Source organism: Cucurbita moschata, unplaced genomic scaffold (genome assembly GCF_002738365.1).
Source record: "Cucurbita moschata cultivar Rifu unplaced genomic scaffold, Cmos_1.0 Cmo_Scf00042, whole genome shotgun sequence".
Lineage (NCBI taxonomy): Eukaryota > Viridiplantae > Streptophyta > Magnoliopsida > Cucurbitales > Cucurbitaceae > Cucurbita > Cucurbita moschata.
The window spans coordinates 1,342,905-1,361,711 of NW_019268558.1; the positions used below are offsets into that span (position 1 = coordinate 1,342,905).

The 18,807-nt window shown below is 38.6% G+C and overlaps 4 protein-coding genes across 4 annotated transcripts; all 4 read left to right on the top strand.

Moving 5' to 3' along the window:
* Window positions 1-2,288: 2,288 nt before the first annotated feature.
* LOC111433372 lies at window positions 2,289-6,189 on the top strand. The gene is made up of 3 exons (XM_023070407.1): window positions 2,289-2,431; window positions 2,546-2,891; window positions 5,974-6,189. Exons 1-3 carry the CDS (start codon window positions 2,301-2,303, stop codon window positions 6,037-6,039), a joined length of 543 nt encoding a protein of 180 aa, XP_022926175.1. The 5' UTR covers window positions 2,289-2,300; the 3' UTR covers window positions 6,040-6,189.
* A 1,554-nt stretch (window positions 6,190-7,743) lies between these two features.
* Window positions 7,744-8,514, top strand: LOC111433402 (protein trichome berefringence-like 7). Its single transcript, XM_023070453.1, has one exon. It carries the CDS (start codon window positions 7,744-7,746, stop codon window positions 8,512-8,514), a length of 771 nt encoding a protein of 256 aa, XP_022926221.1.
* Window positions 8,515-10,919: 2,405 nt separating this feature from the next.
* LOC111433458 lies at window positions 10,920-11,471 on the top strand. The gene has a single exon (XM_023070513.1). It carries the CDS (start codon window positions 10,936-10,938, stop codon window positions 11,371-11,373), a length of 438 nt encoding a protein of 145 aa, XP_022926281.1. The 5' UTR covers window positions 10,920-10,935; the 3' UTR covers window positions 11,374-11,471.
* Window positions 11,472-11,934: 463 nt separating this feature from the next.
* Window positions 11,935-14,018, top strand: LOC111433457 (alcohol dehydrogenase 1). The gene is made up of 9 exons (XM_023070512.1): window positions 11,935-12,045; window positions 12,120-12,256; window positions 12,342-12,388; window positions 12,590-12,915; window positions 12,998-13,080; window positions 13,144-13,219; window positions 13,290-13,447; window positions 13,527-13,688; window positions 13,772-14,018. Exons 1-9 carry the CDS (start codon window positions 12,009-12,011, stop codon window positions 13,880-13,882), a joined length of 1,137 nt encoding a protein of 378 aa, XP_022926280.1. The 5' UTR covers window positions 11,935-12,008; the 3' UTR covers window positions 13,883-14,018.
* Window positions 14,019-18,807: the final 4,789 nt, after the last annotated feature.

Genomic DNA, 18,807 nt, shown 5'->3' on the forward strand with positions numbered 1-18,807 from the left:
GATCTTTCACTTCTCTTTTCACTCTGATTATAGTATCGGCGAGCCAAACATGGGGTCGATTAGGGATGTATGACTTGATTGTTTAGTTGGACTACCATGCACAACTGATTCTTCTTATGGGGGGATCTGGATCACGTAGGTAGAAATTGGAGCTGGCACGCACAGGTGGGTCACTCCCCCGACTTTGGATGACTATATGGTCCTATGGGATGAGTTCACCAACTAACCTCCTACAAATGACGAGCAGGCTAGCATCACCATACTGGTCGACCGCTGCATAGGCTAAGCTAGCTACATAAGTCTGTGATTGACCAGAGTCATATACCTAGAACCTAAAGAATAATTCATGGTACTGTGCTAAGTCTAGGATGCGATAAGAGCCTATAAGTAGGTTTCTTACTAGGTATAATTTTATGCTCACCCCAAAATTTATTTTTCATATGAATAGTGTTTTGTGTCATGGTTATGCTCGTCCAGAACGTGTTGCCCATGGCTGCATGCCCATGCCAAGCCAAACTCTTTATGTTTTTCCATGTTGTAATGCTTTACTTTTATATTTTTAGGGAGTATGATGTTTCGGCGAAATCATGTCTAGGTCTGTCAGACCTAAATCGCCTCAAAATGTACTATAGGGGGATATGACTAGTTGTCAACTTCTCCCTACCTGATAGTTATATATTGTAAGCCGTTGTTGTTGCCTTTTTGCTTGCATCATATATAACACCAATTTCAATCTCTCAAATTTTTCTTTCAAAACTCTCTTTCTAAATCTTTCTCTACCCCCGTTTTCTAAAACTTTCTTCTTGAATCGGGGGCAGAGGTTCAAGCATACGTACCTGGCCATAGGTGACGCAAGAACGAACTGACTTTAACTCATTTGTTGCTGGGAAGTGAGTATCACACAATTGCAAGTCCGCTGCCATCAAAAGTGCGATTGTGACACTTTGCAGCCATAGAGGGGTATCGACTCGAGAAATCTATTGTCTACATTCTATAGAGTATCGTACCATGTATTTTTGTATTCTGAACCCATTTCCTTCTTTGTAAACAACATAATACATATGTACTCATAAATTTTTACATTAGTTTTAATATCTCGAGTATTGATTTTAATTGTCAAAATTTATTAGATTTTTCATTGTTTCAATCATACATGTTTTCCTTGCATAGTCTATCAGTCTCAACCTCGGTTCTTGAAGCCTCAAAATTTAGGAAGTGATACTGAGAAACTTATTGAACAAGGTGACTAGAAGTGAGCTAAAGCAGGTAATTCTCGACATCAATAACATATCTACAACTACATCAATGAAGAATTTGGTATTTTATGGATGCAACAAACACATTGACACTCGTTTTCACTTTATATGTGAGTGTGTCGAGAAACCACAAAATGTTGTGGAGTCCGTTTGCACCACAAAGCATGTGCTTACATTCACTAAGGCCCTCGCAAGGTTGAATCCATGGAGATGTCGAAGTTGCTAAGAATCTCGAACAAAGTCAAGCTCATAAGTGAGTATATGAGTCAATAAATTTGACTTATATCCGATTCTTTGCACGATTGAAAAGAAGTGATCAAGAACGGCATGGAAGTGACTACGAGGATGAAGAGTACTCGTTCAAAGTAGTAAAAGAGTAGAGTCATTAAAGAGAATCGAGAGATGCAATTGTGGAACAAAAAAAAAAAAAAAAAAAAAAAAACCAAAGTACCGTTCCTTCTATTAGTTGACGCAAAGTACACCATTTGTTCGACACTTTAGCACTTTTGACTACACTTTTGGGGCTCACAATTCTTTGTTCGATATGTGAAGGTTCTATTGTCATGGCTAAGTTTAGGACAGGGCTCTATAGCACGATATCAATCATAACCCTAAGTTAGTCAATGTGGGACTTAACTCCCAACCATCCTCAACATGACTCACTGACACGCTAGTAGAAAAATAACAAGTTCGAGAAACAAATGAATTACATAATTAACGGATTAAATTAAAAATTGAATAGCCTACATGGAACTAGTTATTCAAATAAAAAAAGTAAAAAAAGGAAAAATGTTCATCCAACTTTTGGCAACTTTAAACTTTTAAATGAACATCTTATGCTTGCAAATTAGATTGGATTTGGGAAAATGCTGTCCACCTACTTATTATCGATCTAATTTTTTTTTTTTTTTTTTTTGGGCGAATTCGTTATATTTAAATGTGATAATCTGACATCGGAAATGGGTATAAAGTCGGGCCACACATAAACAGAAAATACGATTTTTTCAACCGAACAGAATAAAAATAGGAAAATTGAAACCGAGGATGAAGCTGAAGGCCATAGAAGCCACGCCAGAGAGCTTCGCGGAGTATGGCCAAGTCATCGAGCCTACAGACGACGGCCTTGGATTTGGACCTGACGACGCTCAATTAGACCTCACCAATGGAACCCCTAGGTAAATCACAAACAAACTCCCTTCAAATCCTCTTCCCTCACCATTCCCCCGAATTGCTTTGCAGAATCTCGATTCTAGGGTTCTGAATTAGATAGCTCTGATCTGAGCCAACAGGTTTTACATTCTCCATATCGAGAATCGGCCTTTCAATTTCTCGATGATTACGCATCATGCGAGAGTAACGCAGTGCCTTGGATCGGTGGATCGGCAGCCTTGGTATCTTGCGGTTGCGAAGCCGTCAATTGTGGACGATGAACATAAAACTGGAATTGATAAGAGCGAATCGGTTTTGAGATCTAAGAGTGGCCATCTGTTTGTGCCGCCTTGTGTTGATGACATTAAGGTGTTCAAAATTTCAGGGGCCAAGTTTGTGAAGCTGAATAAAGGGACATGGCATGCTGGTCCTCTGTTTAGAGAAAGCGCCAGGGATTTCTACAACTTGGAATTAACTAATACCAATGTGAGTTCTCTCTCTTTCTTTCTATGATTCTGTCTTTTTCTTTTTGCCTTTTCTTTTTCTATTGCAGTGTTGAATTCGTTAAGTGATCTGAACAAACTGTTTTGTTGAATTAATTCTGAAGATTCAACCCAGATTTTTTATCTTAAAGGGAAAAGGTAGAATATGAGAAAGCAAAACTTCTTTATTTTATTTTCCCTCTTGTAGTTTCTGAAACTAGGTGGAGGAAGTTGCCATCCAAACAATAAACATATACATTTGATAGCTAACCAATGAAAACATACACATGAGAAGTTAGAATTCCTGTCCAATTCATTCACCTTTTAAACATATTAGGGAATCTCTGTCTTTCCCACGTCCATGTCAACCTTTGGAAGATTCATACAACACTTGAGAATCTTTTATGTTTTCAATGTTCATGTCAACCTTTCAAGGATAGATACTTGATTTCAGAAATCTCTTATATTTTCTATGTTCATGCCAACCTTTCAACTATATAAAAGAAATCTTTTGTCTTTCCTATGTCCATTTCAACTATTAGTCGTGGGGAACTTTTTTTTGTCATTCCTATGTCTTTGTCATCCCCTCAAAGATTCGTATTAGATGGTGGAAATCTTTTACATTCACAGTATTCCAAAATCATTCTTCAGCGGTAGGTTGGAATTGCAATAGACTATCACAATAAACTCAAACTCAAGAGACAAGAAAAAAATTGTTCTTATAATGGCCTAATTTTCGATGCCTTGAATCACAAGTTGCCATGTACACTCAAAGTAAAGGTGGTAAAATTTTCTTTTTGTAAAGTGGAATACACAAGGAATTTGAAATTCAAATCGAGATAAAAGTAATTTAAAGGTAAACAATATCTAGAGAGTCAAGTCAAAACGATTTACAAAAAGTATACAAGTTTCAAGAAACAACATTTCAAATAATAATAAAATGACAAGAAGGAAGATGATTCAATCTAAAGGATACTCCTGCAGTTGCATGGCTCAACACGCTCCTGCTATCAACATTCCCATTTGAAAAAAAAAAAAAAAAAATAGAATAACATGGAATGAGTATAAAAATACTCAATAAGCAACCTACTTGTAGGCTCTCGTCAACGTACCCTTAGGCTATGTGCTCAACTATAATCCTTAGCCATTGACTAGGCTCTAGTCTAGCCCTATAAAACTTTTGCTTACAATTCTATACACTTCTAGTATAGGAGTATATAAGTATTAGGCTTTATGGCAAGCTCTAGTTTATCCGGCCTTTTTAACAGGCTTTGAAGTAGCAGACCCTTGTGTTGGGTTCTAAGATACGTGGCCCTTATGAAGGTCTCTAAAATTCTTATGGCTTACATAGTATTTACCAACTCATCTAGAGTTGAGCATATTCTCGTATCAATGTCCTTATTGCATATACCAGCAGTAGTAGATTCTCAATCTCGTCCATCTCGTTATTACACGGTCTATCGTGGTTTGTCAACTTCTGGGATGTCACTTTCGTATCATGCCTGATGTTAGTGAATTCGTGCTACTAACCGCACATGCAACAATTGTAGCCTAATAGCGACGACCCTTGGCCGCTATTCAACATAAGTTTGTTAGACAAATATCTTACCCCCTCGTAGGAACTACTTCATTTTTCTAACTTCATGTAATAGCGCCACTGTATCTCTAACATAGATATCACAGATGGCTTGAACCAGTGAGTCAGTGTTTAGGTTCAACTCTTCTCACCACATGAGGCATGCGTAACCATTCGAATGTCGTCCCTACATGACAGTTTAGCTTTTCTATCAGAAATCTCTCTGAGACGCCGTTTGAGCTCGTATCTACTCATGCAATGCCCTTCTTAGGTGTTTTCTTGAGGTTCATTCTGACTTCTTTCCTTTTTAACACTTTGTGGTGTAAGAAGGCTTCCTTGCTATCGTCATCCATGCCCCTATGAGTGGCAAGCTATCTGCTATCCTGCAACACCTCCTATGGTGTGGTTACCATTCTGGTTCTTCCCTTGAGAAATCGGCTAAGGTCTTACTGACACTCGTAATCGCTGCAATGTTAGGAAGTCGAAATTCACTTCTCATATCAGTTTTCATAAATTTCACATCTAAATGTGTTCACCTTTTGCTCCCTTGGCCAATTTTCTTTGGGAATAACTCACTCAATGCTCAACCTGATCACGAGGGTGATTATTTTCTTGAATATAGATGATAGGGAGTTCTTTGCCTGTCTGATTCCATATTCCCATGTCTACATGTTGCGCCACATTAGGTGTTCTAACATCTCTTCTTCAATTGTGGTCTTCAAGGCATACGTCGTTTTGTTTGCTTTGATTCTCCATTTGCACAAGACGCCATTAGAATCTTCTTCTGGCAGCGTAGTTTTGCTCCCGCAAACGACCTCTCCAAGGTCATGTCTTTGTAAATGGGACATCATGCATGCTGTCCATGTGTTGTTGAGTTGGGAATGCCTAAGTAATACTAAAAAAACTCTTTTGACACAAAATTTGTAGAGTCATAGACTACTCACGACACAAAGAAACTCATTCACTAATAATATCAAGAAATTGTTTCTGATGTGGAAAATCAGACAGAGTAGCAAACACAAAGCACACTAAGAATTCTAAGAGATTAGACAACCTACACCAACCTTGCTCGGTTACCAAATTGTTAAACACAACTCTTTATGGGAAACACTCAAGCTCTTTATTAATACCGATCAAGAACACCAATCAAGAAGACACCCCCGTAGAAACTCCATTATGTTGTTCTTAGGATTTCTTGAGATGAAAACTTTGGTAGGGTGGGAGTATTTATAGTAAAAGTTACTCAACTTATTCTTAAAATATCTAAATCATTTTTTTAAAAGTATATAAGTATATTTATTTCTAAAATGACATGACGATATGAGATAATAGGGAATTGAGAATTTCTAAAGGATCATATTACGTTGAAATAATGTGTATGTCCATTTGTTGAAGTAAAAGCAAAGTTTGAACATGTGATTCGAAACCTTCTTATTCTAGAACGGGATGGTTGATTTAATACCTATTATAATTTAATATTACTTCATGTAACTTCTCTTTCTCTTTGTAGGTTGTTGATCATACTACTTACGACCTGGGAAAGGAAAATGGGGTACCATTTGAAATTGAGGATTAGATCCGTAGTTCATCGCCACCAAGATTGTAAGTAAAGTTTAAATTATGTTTCATTATTATTAGAACAATGCCGTGTGGAGAACAAAGATTGTAATAAATAATGTGTTTGAGACTTCTAAATTATAATTTAGCAAAATTACTTTTATTATAAGTATTGTAAAAAGTGGTTAATGATAAATCATTTTTAATATTTTTTTATAAGTGATTTTTCAGATAAGTTGCTGAGCAAAAGCATTTAATATATATATATATATATATATATATATATATATATATATATATATATATATATATATATATATTTATTTATTTAATATATTAAATATTAATTTAAACATTTCAAATATACATATTTTTTATTTAATATATTTAATATTAATTTGAATCTCTAAATTTAAATTAATTTAGCACCTACAAATTATAAGCATTAATAATATAAAATTAATTTATCAAACATGTCCATCCTTTACAAGTATGATTTATGAGACAAATTATGTTCCTAATTATAACTTTGTTTTATTAGCTTTATCTTTAAGGAATAATTTGTTTATGGTTCAATTAAGTTCATCTTGAACAAATGAGATAGCGGGCTCCATGGTTCAAATCTCTAAATCAACCTTTAAAAGAACAATTCATCTGATGTGGAAATTAGTGAATTTCATTTTGTGATCTTAACGTTTTAGTTCCCTATTTGGTTAAGTCCTCAAAGTGGTAGGCATATTGAATCGACTACTAGAGTCATTCTTACCCATGCATATCAAATGACAAGTTTTCACAAACAGGAATTTTTAAGTCACTCAGGATTAAGATCGAGTCACATATAATCGTGTGGAATACTAATCTTCTCAATTAATGAGTCATTCAGGCAGAACCCCTTTAGTGCACCTATATACGTCATCGTGTGAAATACTAAGATCGAGTCACTCAGGCAGGAGTTCTTAACTCACTTAGGAGCTGAATGAGTGCGCTTTGAGCTGCGGAGCCGAGTCGAGGGATGCGTGCTACAAGTGTGCCACTTGGTGCAAAGGAGGATAGAATTTCTCACTTATAAACCTATGATCTTCCACTAAATTAACCAAGGTGGGACTTACTCCCAATAATTTAACATGCTAGTCATTAACTGTTTAGTATTTATGATGTTAGAATCTAGTTTTATGCATTCTTGCAGGATAGAAAGACTTGATGAACATGATCAATAGGACTAGAGCCTCTATAAAACACGTTAATTGTATCTACACCAGTCGGCAAGCTTTCGAACGTGACCTAAAGTTAATGCTAACAATTCTAAGTAAGCAAGACTTGGATAATGTCCCAGGGTGTTGAAAGGGTGTTAAAAGTAAGCAAGACTTGGATAATGTGGTAGGGTGTTAAGGAGTGAACATTAATCCTATAGGACAGGATTGGATTCGAGTTATAGTGTCAGATATTGAGACTTAAAGGGTTACAAGATAAAACACGGGATTTAGATAATGATCAACTATATATGATAAACTTAATGTAATTAATACACAATAAATTAGTTTAAATTTGAAGTTTCTTTGATTTGAAAAACTCCAAAACTTAATCTCCTAATTGAATACAGAATAGAATTGAAATGTAACAACAAATGAACAGTTTCCATGTTCTTTCTTTAAACTCCCATTCTCCATCTCCTCTACTTAACCCATAATTCATAACCCATAACCCATAATTCAGAGCAAACACAATGGTGGTGAACAAGCAAAGCTCCTACTCAACTCTTCCAAGCTTCAACAATGCCAAACCAAGAACAATCCTCCATTGCTTCAACCAAGTATGGATCCTCCCTTGCTTCCTCACCTTCCTCATCGCCATCGCCTCTACCTACACACTCCTCTTCCCCAACATCCACAAACTCCTCCACCTCACCCCCACGGTCCCACCCGACTGCAACGTCTTCGACGGCCAATGGGTCGAAGACAACTCCTCCACCTACCCAATCTACAACTCCACCCGCTGCCCCTTCGCGGAGCGAGGGTTCAGCTGCTTGGAAAACGGGCGGAAGGACACGGCGTACATCAACTGGCGGTGGAAGCCAAAGCAATGCGACATTCCAAGGTTCGAGGCTGGGAAAGCGCTGGAGATGCTGAGAGGAAAACGGGTGGTGATTGTTGGCGACTCACTCAGCCGTACACAATGGGAGTCGTGGGTTTGTATGCTGATGGAAGGTGTGGAGAATAAGGAGAGCGTTTATGAAATCAATGGGAGTAATATCACTAAGACAATTCGGCATTTGGGAGTGAGGTTTAGAGACCATAACATCAGCGTGGACTTCTATAGGTCCGTGTTTTTAATGAAGAAGGATTATAAAGTGCCTGCGGGTGCACCGAACAACGTGAGGATGACGGTTAGATTGGACGAAGTGGACGATATTCGTGACCAATGGGTTGACTCAGATGTTTTGGTTTTTAACACTGGTGGTTGGTGGACTGAGAATCGACTTTTCAACGAGATGTAAGTGTTAAAGATATGTCATACTAAATTATAGGTGACCATATATAACATATTTGATCTTTTATTAAAGATACGATACATGGTTGGATAGACAGGAGGTGTTTTTTTCAAATTGGGGACTCATTGGAGATGGGAATGTCTGTGATTGATGGGTATAAGATGGCGTTGAATACATGGGCTGATTGGGCTGAGGCTAATATCAATCCCAATAGGACAGCCGTTTTCTTCCGCACTATCGAGTCTACTCATTGGAGGTAACGTTAATTTTGTTTTATGGGTCGAGGGATCTCTATGATATTGTTCATTTTGAGCATAAGCTCTCATGACTTATAAATGGAGATGTATTCCTAGCTTATAAACCCATGATGATTTCCTAAATTAGCTAACGTGGGACTCCCTCCCAACAATCATTTTCTTTAACAAAGCACCACATAGAGCCCTCAAATAGCCTCCCTTTAATCAAGGCTGAACTCCTTCTCTGGAGTCCTCGAACAAAGTATACCCTTTGTTCGACATTTAGTCACTTTTGACTATACTTTCGAGGCTCACAACTTGTTTATTGACATGGGTAAGTTAAGGACATAGGCTCACAACTTGTTTACTGACATGGGTAAGTTAAGGACATGGGTTCTAATAGATGAATGGTGCATGCAGAGGGCCAAACCAATGCGATGTGAGTCGGGAGCCGTTGAGGGAGACAAAGGGGAGAGAGAAGAGTGAAAAATCGGACATAATAATTGAAGTTTTGAGGAAGAAGATGAAGAGGGTTCCGGTGAGAGTGATGCATTTAACGGCGATGGGATCGTATAGAAGCGACGCTCATGTGGGGAATTGGGGAGACAATCCAGCCATGCAAGATTGTGGCCATTGGTGTCTTCCTGGGCTTCCTGATATTTGGAATCAAATTATCTTAACTTATTTTCTTCCTACAATCGCCTCTTTTAATTCCCACAACAACTGAAACCCTATGTTTTACATTATTTTTTTGGAGAATACTAATTTTAATAAGATCTCGATTTAGTGTTGTTGTTTTAAGAGAATGTTATTGATTTCATGTACATGAAACTCACTAACTGAGCTTTGGTACTCGCTAGGTCGGTTAGTGAATAACATTGTCTTATAACCGAGCTTTTACTTTTATATGGTTTTAATTTACTTTTATATTGTTTTAATTTACTCCTAATGAATGCTTTAGCTTATACCCACTATAAATACACCCTTCCAACTCTAAACATTCATCCCTCAAAATACACAGTTGTTCATCAAGGCTGTCTGGCCAAAATCAACCCTGCTGCTCCTCTCGACATTGTGTGCCTTCTTAGCTGTGGCATTTCCACTGGCCTTGGTGCCACTTTGAACGTTGCTAAGCCTCCAAAGGGCTCCTCCGTCGCTATCTTTGGATTGGGCGCCGTCGGCCTACCTGTAACTAACTCCTCCCTCTACTTTCCTTCTTTTATAATACTCCTCTCTCAATTAGTTTCATCACAAATTTAATCCTCTATCTTCGCTTCAACTTATTATCAAAACATTATCAGTTTTGATGATCAAGAGTAATAAAAGCTTAAGTCGCCTAGATTCAAATTCTTATAAATTGATATGAAAAGGATTGGAATCGAATTTGAGGTTGTTGCTTAATTACTACACAAATCTGAGGTGGAAGCTCAATTCTTCCCACCAGGTTGTTCGTTTAATTATTTTCGGCCTATAACATTGTTTTCTTGTCAATTGATTTCCAAATTATTTCTAAAACTTCATCTATCCCTCCTAAAATATTTTCTAACGAATGAGGTCGAAGGTTTAGGCATGCGTCTCTTATGCCAACGGTGACCCAAATTCTAGTTGGTTGCCGTACTTGAGGGTGAGAGTAAGTGTCGCAAAAACGCTTAATGAATTCGATAGTTGGTATCAAAGCTAAATCGACTCCTTAAATTGCAAAATAACGAAAATTATTATTTATTCAAATGGGTTCGTTTCAACCCATTTTAGTTTTAATAATTCGTAAAATTATTATTTATTTGAACTCAATCTAACCAAAATAACTTCTCGCAGCTATACTTTAGGCTTCTCCAAAAGGTCTTTAGTATTATTTTATTATAAACCTGGGTGTGTTATTGAAGTGAGATTTCACGTGTTTAAATTAAGTATTTTATTAATGGAAAGCAATTAGCAGCAAATTGTTAGCTATAAATAATAATAATAATAATAATGATAATAATAATAATAATAAGCTTGTAAGAGACAGTAAGCAAATAGAGGGAGTTTGAGTGTTTTGAAATCCAAAAAACCCCATCCTTAGAATAACAGTCAAGTCATTTCAATTCTTTCATTCCAATTCTAACACTCAAACCAAACAAACCAACAAATCAAACTCTATAAATACGCATAATCTCCACACCTCTTTTCACCAACCAACTTACACACCAAAATGGCCGCTCAAAACACTTCCAATCTGGGACGCATATCTCCGCCCCCGTCCCCCAACGGTCACACCGCAGTTATCGTAATCGTTTTCATTTCCTTAGGCTCATGTCTTTTGTTCTTCACATTCGTCGCAGCTGCATTCTTCTGTTGTTTCATCAAAAAGAGAAACAAGAAACCATGTCCACGAGACGAAGTTGCAGAGGTCATCCATGTCGATGGACACAGGAAGGTCCATGAAGATGTCGCACAAGACGCCCACGGGCGGCAGGCTGTGATGGTGACGATCGAGGACGATGTCCATGTCGACGAAATAGCGAAGAAGAAAGAGCATAGGCATGGGTTTGGGTTGCATGGGAAGCATGAAGGAAGCAATTCTAGCACAATCCAAGTGCCACCATCTTCTTCAACTTTGGATTCTAACGTTACCCATCACCAATCTTGAAAACGTGGTGACCATCTGGATTTATCATTCCTAAAAATAATAACGTTGTATTTATAATTACAACTTTAATTCTATAATTATTTTTAACTGTTTCAAAATTTTATTTAAATAAAATTATAAATAAATAATAATAATAATCTCGAGCTCAGCTTTCAATTATAAAAACAAATAAAATAGTTTAATTGTTCGTCCAGTAAGTAAAGAAAATAAATAAAACAATTCATCATATTTTTTTTTATTTTAAAAATTTAACCATGGTATCAAAATTAGATCGACCGAATATAAAAAATATGTATCAAAATATTTATAAAAAATTAAGGTTAGAAAATGAGTTCGGTTTATATACGGAACAATAGTTGGTAAGAAAATGAGTTCCCTAATCTCTGGACCCTGGATAACTCTGTTCCAACTTATAATTAAGAGTATTTGACCACTTTTAAAACCTTTATTAATAATACCACGCGTCGCCACTTCCAAATCTCGACCCTGGACACGCCAGCGGCTTTGCTCCCCGCGCCAACCGCTACTGCTTTTACTGCCTACCCTTCCACATTCATTCTTTCAATCTATAAAATCCCCCATTTCCATCAACAAATCAGATACTCGTTCATCTCAATCTTTGATCTTCTCTACCCATGTCGAGCACCGCCGGTCAAGTCATCAAATGCAAAGGTTCATACCCCATTTTCAATTCTTCATACTTCTTTAATGATTTGATTTCAAGCTATGCTAATTACTTGGTGCAGCTGCTGTGGCATGGGAAGCTGGAAAGCCACTGGTGATCGAGGAAGTGGAAGTGGCACCTCCTCAAGCTAATGAAGTCCGTGTCAACATTCTCTTCACTGCCCTCTGCCACACTGATGTCTACTTCTGGGAAGCCAAGGTAAGCAATTTTTAAAACATGTTTTGAAACATATATTTTTAGTTTGTGGGTGTTCTCAAAATGGATTCTTTTTGTGTTCTGTCAGGGCCAAACACCCCTGTTTCCTCGCATTTTTGGACATGAAGCTGGAGGGTAAGTGTTTGAATGAATTTGAGACAGTTTCAGGATTAGTGTTGTTAAGGTTGTTCTGTTTCTGAGATGTTGTGTTGTGCTAAGGTTGTTCTGTTTCTGAGATGTTGTGTTGTGCTAAGGTTGTTCTGTTTCTGAGATGTTGTGTTGTGTTAAGGTTGTTCTGTTTCTGAGATGTTGTGTTGTGTTATGTTATGTTATCAGAGTTGTGGAGAGTGTAGGGGAGGGTGTGAAGGATCTGCAACCAGGAGACCACGTTCTTCCTGTGTTCACTGGGGAATGCGGGGATTGTCTCCATTGTAAATCGGAAGAGAGCAACATGTGCGATCTTCTTCGGATCAACACCGACCGTGGTGTTATGATCAGTGACGGCAAGTCAAGGTTCTCCATAAAAGGACAGCCCATTCACCACTTTGTTGGAACCTCCACATTTAGCGAATACACCGTTGTTCACTTCGGCTGTCTCGCCAAGATCAACCCAGCTGCCCCCCTCGACAAAGTTTGTGTTCTTAGCTGCGGAATATCCACAGGTTTCCACAACTTTTTGCCCTGTTTTTATAATACTACGCTAGCATGAATTCATGAATTAACCCAATTTGGTTTGTAATTTAGGACTCGGTGCCACTTTGAATGTTGCAAAGCCTAAGAAGGGCTCATCTGTTGCAATTTTCGGACTTGGAGCTGTTGGGCTCGCAGTAAGTTACTTTCAGATTCTGATTTTCATTATTTTGAATCACTGAATTTTCTCTGGATGTAAGGCTGCTGAAGGTGCAAGAATTTCGGGGGCATCCAGGATCATTGGTGTTGATCTGAACCCAGCTCGATTTGAAGAAGGTACAGTCAAATTATAAGGCCTTTCATAGTTTAGGATGGATTATGATGTTATTTTTCCCAACAATTGCAGCAAAGAAATTTGGTTGCAACGAGTTTGTGAATCCAAAGGATCATAGCAAGCCTGTTCAGGAGGTGATTGCCGGGATGACCAACGGAGGAGTCGACCGGAGCGTCGAATGCACCGGAAGCATTCAAGCAATGATCTCGGCATTCGAATGTGTTCACGATGTAACTCCTTACAAATCTCATGCTCAATGTTGCATATGCCAAACTGGAATATGAAACAAACTTGTTGTGTGGTTGACAGGGTTGGGGTGTTGCGGTGCTGGTCGGGGTGCCGAACAAGGACGACGCGTTCAAAACTCATCCCATGAATTTCCTGAATGAGAGAACTCTGAAGGGGACTTTCTTTGGGAACTACAAGACTCGAACCGACATTCCCGGGGTGGTGGAGAAGTACTTGAAGAAGGTAAGATGCCTGTTATTTTAGTATTGCAGAGATGACAGAGTTGTTTGATTGTTGCTGAGGGGGGTTTGGTTTGTTTGGTGAAGGAGCTGGAATTGGAGAAGTTCATAACACACACAGTGCCATTTGCTGAGATCAACAAGGCATTCGAGTACATGCTGAAGGGGGAGTCAATTAGGTGTATTATTAGGATGTGAGATTGTGGATTGATTTTGAGTTCTGAAATTTTGTGTTTTGCTTTGTTGGAGGGGAACTTTCATGTTGTTCTTGGTTTTTGTATGCATATCTTCACTCTGTGAAACTAATAAACCTCTATTCAGAGTTTGATGTTCATCATGATATTTTTGTTACATATATATATATATATATATATATATTTTGAAGTCCTATGATAATAAAGTTTATGAAGGTTGAAGTCCTATGATAATTATCTCTGATTTTTTTTTTTTTTTTTGCTCTTGCAGTTATGCATGCTTTCAAACTCAAGGTTACATCAAACTCCACCGAGTCCAAAAAAAAAATCATTTTGTTTTGTAATTAATTAATCCGTTTTTGTTCATATGAATAACATTATTTAAAATTTTTATTTTTTACCATACCATCTTTCTTTACTCTATTTCTATTTCGCTATTTTTGTGGGAATAATTTTGCCCATCTAATCGAATATAAATTGTAGTGATAATGACCCCTTAACCAATTTTTCCATTCATTCATTGTTGCAGAATTTTGAATATTCTTTTGTTTTAAGTCGGGATGAAATATTTGGTGTGCTCCAACAACTTTAACAAAATAATTATGTATTTTATTCTTACGAAAAAGAGATGTTCCATGACGTTGAAACACAAGTCTTAACTAGTTAAATCAGATAGTTATATGAGCGAAAGAAAACAACTTAGATAAATTAAAATTAGTCAAAATATTGAGTCTCATTTTCTATGTATAAGAATTGAGCAGAAATAAACATAGGGTGCAAGCCTTTATCCCAAGATTGGTTGACTAGTTATCCTGTCTTGAAGCGGACTCAAAAGATCAATCGGATTGAGTTTTCACTATTATTTGGATGTACTAACATATATGTATAACCGTAACACGACTGATTGAGCAAATCTTGATTAGCCCGCACTCTATGAAAATGTAGCAGCCGACCTCATCGAGTTGACCCAAACTCACAAGGTTAGCCTTGAGTCTTGGGATGAAGTAGACGCCGGTCGGTGCTTGCCTTCCTTGCTGACGAACAGGATGGTGCCGCGCCCTTCGATCTCGACGATGGAGCCGTCGCCAAACTTCACCGTCCCGCGAATCCCCGAGCCAAGCTCAGAGAACGCAAACTTGGACCTTGTCATATGGTATGTTGTCCCCGTGTTGAGGACCCATCGCCAGTGCTCACGCTGCTTGCCCCTTTCGCCGCTCATCCTTCAGCTGAATCAGTTCCCCAGTCGGTGCCTCTGCCACGCCCAGCTGGAGCTCTTCCTCGAGATCTATTGACTCCTCATCGACGACGCTCACTAGAGCAGCGCCGCCGTTGATTGCTTCTGTGGATTTAGAATCATAATTGGGGATGACAGATGACACCGATGCGCTCACCATGAAAAGCGCCGACTTTTCCTCCTCGAATTGGGCCACATGGGCCTTCTCCTTGTTCTTGGGCTTGCTTTAGCAATCTTTGCCCAGGTGGCCTTTCTTCCCATAGTTCGAGCACCGGATTAGCCTGCCATCAGCCGACTCCTTCTTCTGCTCCCCTTCTTTACTGCACGCGCGCCCGCGAGGTTTCCACTACTTCTTGCTACCTTTGTCACTGGAGGACCCGCTGCCCTCGTCGGAGTTGTCGTAGAGCTTTAGGCGTGCAAACCACTCTTCCTCAGTGAGGAGAAGACGACCCTACTTGTCGACAACTGAAGCGACATTCTTCTTCCTCTACTCGACGTTGCGCAATGTTTCGGTCATCTCTTCTACCGTTAGGTCGTCATGTCAAGAAATGTCTCGATCAAAATTGCGACTTGCTCAAGGTGATCTGGGGCGACTTGCAGCATCTTCTTCACGATCTCCACGTCGCTGATGCTCCCATCGAGAGTGGTGATGTTGTTGGCGAGCCCCGTGATTCGCATGAAAAAATCACGATGGATTCGTCCATCCTTAAAGCAGATCTCCGAGAACTCCTTCTGCAGCTGCTCGATGTTGGACTCCTGCACTCGTTGCACACCAACCCGATGGGATTTGATCCCCTCTCAGGCCAATTGTGCGGTGCTCTTGGTGGAGAGAGACGCTAGCATCTCTAGAGGCATAGCTCGCAATATGACAGCGAATGTTATCTTTAACTGAGCGCTGGTGAGGAAATCTTACGAAGAAAAAATTATCGAAGAAATTGTTGGGTGAAGAAAAAAGCGGAATAAAATAACAGTAATAGGAAGAGTACGTGAGGCTTGGGATTTGACTGAAAAACACATCATCTTTTTCTTACTAGATTCACCAATTTATAACTATTCTATCCTTAAAAATGGCCTAAATCAAATTTGTGCCACTACCACTTATGTCAAAGGGTCAAAAGAAAATATTCAACAAACTAAATAAAAACATGTAAAAGCTAAATAAAGAAACTACAGGCTTTTATTTAACCGTGAACGCCAGCCAATCTTCCCGGTACTCGATCGCTTCTCCTTCCTCCAGCTCGACGGCGTGCCACAACCCTTGCGCTTGCAGGTTGACACACATCAACAAAGCCCACACGGTATAGTTGGATCTTGTTAGCATCGAGTACTGTACAGAGGCGATCGTCTCCTTGATCACGCGCTCGACGACGATTTGACGTCCATCTTCTCGGCGCCGACCTCTTGGTGGCGGTGATGGAGACGTCGGCGCTCAGCCGCGGCGTAGAGGAGTGTGTGAGCCTGTCCGGTATGAACCCTACGACATGTGCGTCTTCGTGTTTTGGTGCATCTTCTTCTACCTTGAACCAGGCTCTGATACCACTTACTGTCTTTTGACTGAGCAGCTCAGTGAGATCACGTAGAAATCAAAAAAAAAAAAAAAAAAAAAAAAGAAAGAGGAAGAGAACTAAAAACTTGGAAGAAAATGAGTAAAAGAACCCAAAGTCTTAGGTTATGTTGTTGCTAAAAACACTCTAATGATGTTCCTTATTTGATTGCCCACTCCCCTCTAAACATGACTCAAATAGCTAGCTAAAATTATTCTACTCCACTATACATAGATGGGTCAAATTGTCTAACAAAAATTCAACCAAGTAATTCAAGGAAAGACGTGAATAAACTAAATAAAGAAAAATTACAGGGCTTTTATCTAACAAGGAGATGGTTGGAACTGGTAAAGGATTATGATATCGAGATCTTGTACCATCCAGGCAAAGCTAATGTTGTAGGTGATGCATTGAGTAGGAAGGTCATTCATACTTCCACGATGATCATCAAAAGGAAAGATTACAAGATGAGATGAAGAGGGCTAGAATTGATGTTATAGTTAGAGATGGTATCGCTCAGATAGCACAAATGACCATGCAACCCACCCTACGAAAACAAGTTATTGACGCCAAGAGGTTTGATGAACACCTCAATACAGTGTGGAGTCAGATAGAGACAGAGAAACCAGCTGGGTATTCTATCACTTCAGATGGGGGCCTGCTATGGCAAAACTGCTTGTGTGTTCCCCAAGACGAGAAAATCCTAATTGACATTTTGACTGAAGCCCAAGATACATCATACATGTTCCACCCTAGAAGTACGAAAATGTATTAGGATCTGAAAGGATGTTATTGGTGGCCAGAGATGAAGGACATAGTGGATTTCGTAAGTCGATGCTTGACCTGCCAGCAGGTGAAGGCCCCGAGATAGCGCCAAGCAAGACTCTACAACCCTTGAATGTTTCTCAGTGGAAATTGGAAGCAATTTGTATGGACTTTGTCTCGGACTTGCCAAAGACCAAACAGTGTTTCAACGTAATCTGGGTAGTCGTAGACAGACTAACCAAGACCCCTCACTAGCTCTTCTATCTCTCCCTCTCTTCTCAAGATCAGATAAGCACTTTAGGGCCGGTGAGAGTTTTCAAAGATTTCATTCTAAATTTGGCTTGAAAGGGTAGAGTGACACCTTTGTGATTAGAGTTGCTCTTATGTCTTCAAACATTTCATGAACCAATTGAAAGATATTTTCTAGGCATTGTCTAGGCTCGAGCTAGTCGAGCTATCCTCATGCTCGAAGCCACTAGTTATTGTGACCTTGTCTTCTAATTTCATGACCCTTAACATTAATGCATGGATGGGCATTTCTTCCAAGCGGCTTGCCATTTCGTTGATCTTGTCAGCTTTAGTGGCAATCTCATTAATGCAAGATTCTAAAAGTCCCATTTTGTTATGAACTTAATTTAGACAGAGAAACTAATTTTAATCTTTACTAGCCAATCAATCTAGGACTTGCCTAGTTGTTTTGGAGCGTACATGTTTGTTAACTCAGATTCAAGAAGTCGATTCGGCTCTAATACCAACTATTGCAATCGCACTCTACAGGACTCACAATGCGATTGTGCGACACTTATTCTCACCCTCAAGTTTGGGTCGTTGTTGGCAAGAATGAAGCATGCTTAAGCCTTCGACCTCGTTCCTTAGAAAATATTTTAGAATTAGGGATAGATAAAGTTTTAGAAACCATTTAGAGATCGGTTTATAAGAAAGCAATAAAGCAATAACCAAACTTTGATAGTGTAACCTCCGTATGAAGAATAAAAGACTAGTCACATCTCTCTAAAGTACATTTTGAGGCATTTTAGCCTAGATTTTGAACAATGGTCACACACCTTTATTAACATAACATGATTAGTAAAGACATAACTAACATAAAAATAAGTCAAAGGGTTTGGAACTCGACTATAAAAAAATACACCCTTTAAAAAGCATGACCAAGATAAGGCTTCCAATCTTATCATATACTATAGAATCTTTAGATTTTTTTTTTTTTTTAAATATGAATATTCTCTCCTATGTCAATAATATATGGTTCAACGTCACCCTACGTGACCTAGAATTTATAATGTAAATTGTAAATAAAGGGTAATGTAAATTGTAAATAAAAAATAATTAATGAGACTTTAGGGCATAAATCCAAACACTAATTACTTC

Excerpts from the sequence above, each read along its gene's own strand:
- LOC111433372 (XM_023070407.1), top strand. The coding sequence starts at position 2,301 with ATGAAGCTGAAGGCCATAGAAGCCACGCCAGAGAGCTTCGCGGAGTAT. Across the intron at positions 2,432-2,545 it reads CTCACCAATGGAACCCCTAG|GTTTTACATTCTCCATATCG; the intron begins GTAAATCACAAA and ends CTGAGCCAACAG. Across the intron at positions 2,892-5,973 it reads TGGAATTAACTAATACCAAT|GTTGTTGATCATACTACTTA; the intron begins GTGAGTTCTCTC and ends TTCTCTTTGTAG.
- LOC111433458 (XM_023070513.1), top strand. The coding sequence starts at position 10,936 with ATGGCCGCTCAAAACACTTCCAATCTGGGACGCATATCTCCGCCCCCG.
- LOC111433402 (XM_023070453.1), top strand. The coding sequence starts at position 7,744 with ATGGTGGTGAACAAGCAAAGCTCCTACTCAACTCTTCCAAGCTTCAAC.
- LOC111433457 (XM_023070512.1), top strand. The coding sequence starts at position 12,009 with ATGTCGAGCACCGCCGGTCAAGTCATCAAATGCAAAG. Across the intron at positions 13,220-13,289 it reads CCCAGCTCGATTTGAAGAAG|CAAAGAAATTTGGTTGCAAC; the intron begins GTACAGTCAAAT and ends CAACAATTGCAG. Across the intron at positions 13,448-13,526 it reads CATTCGAATGTGTTCACGAT|GGTTGGGGTGTTGCGGTGCT; the intron begins GTAACTCCTTAC and ends TGTGGTTGACAG.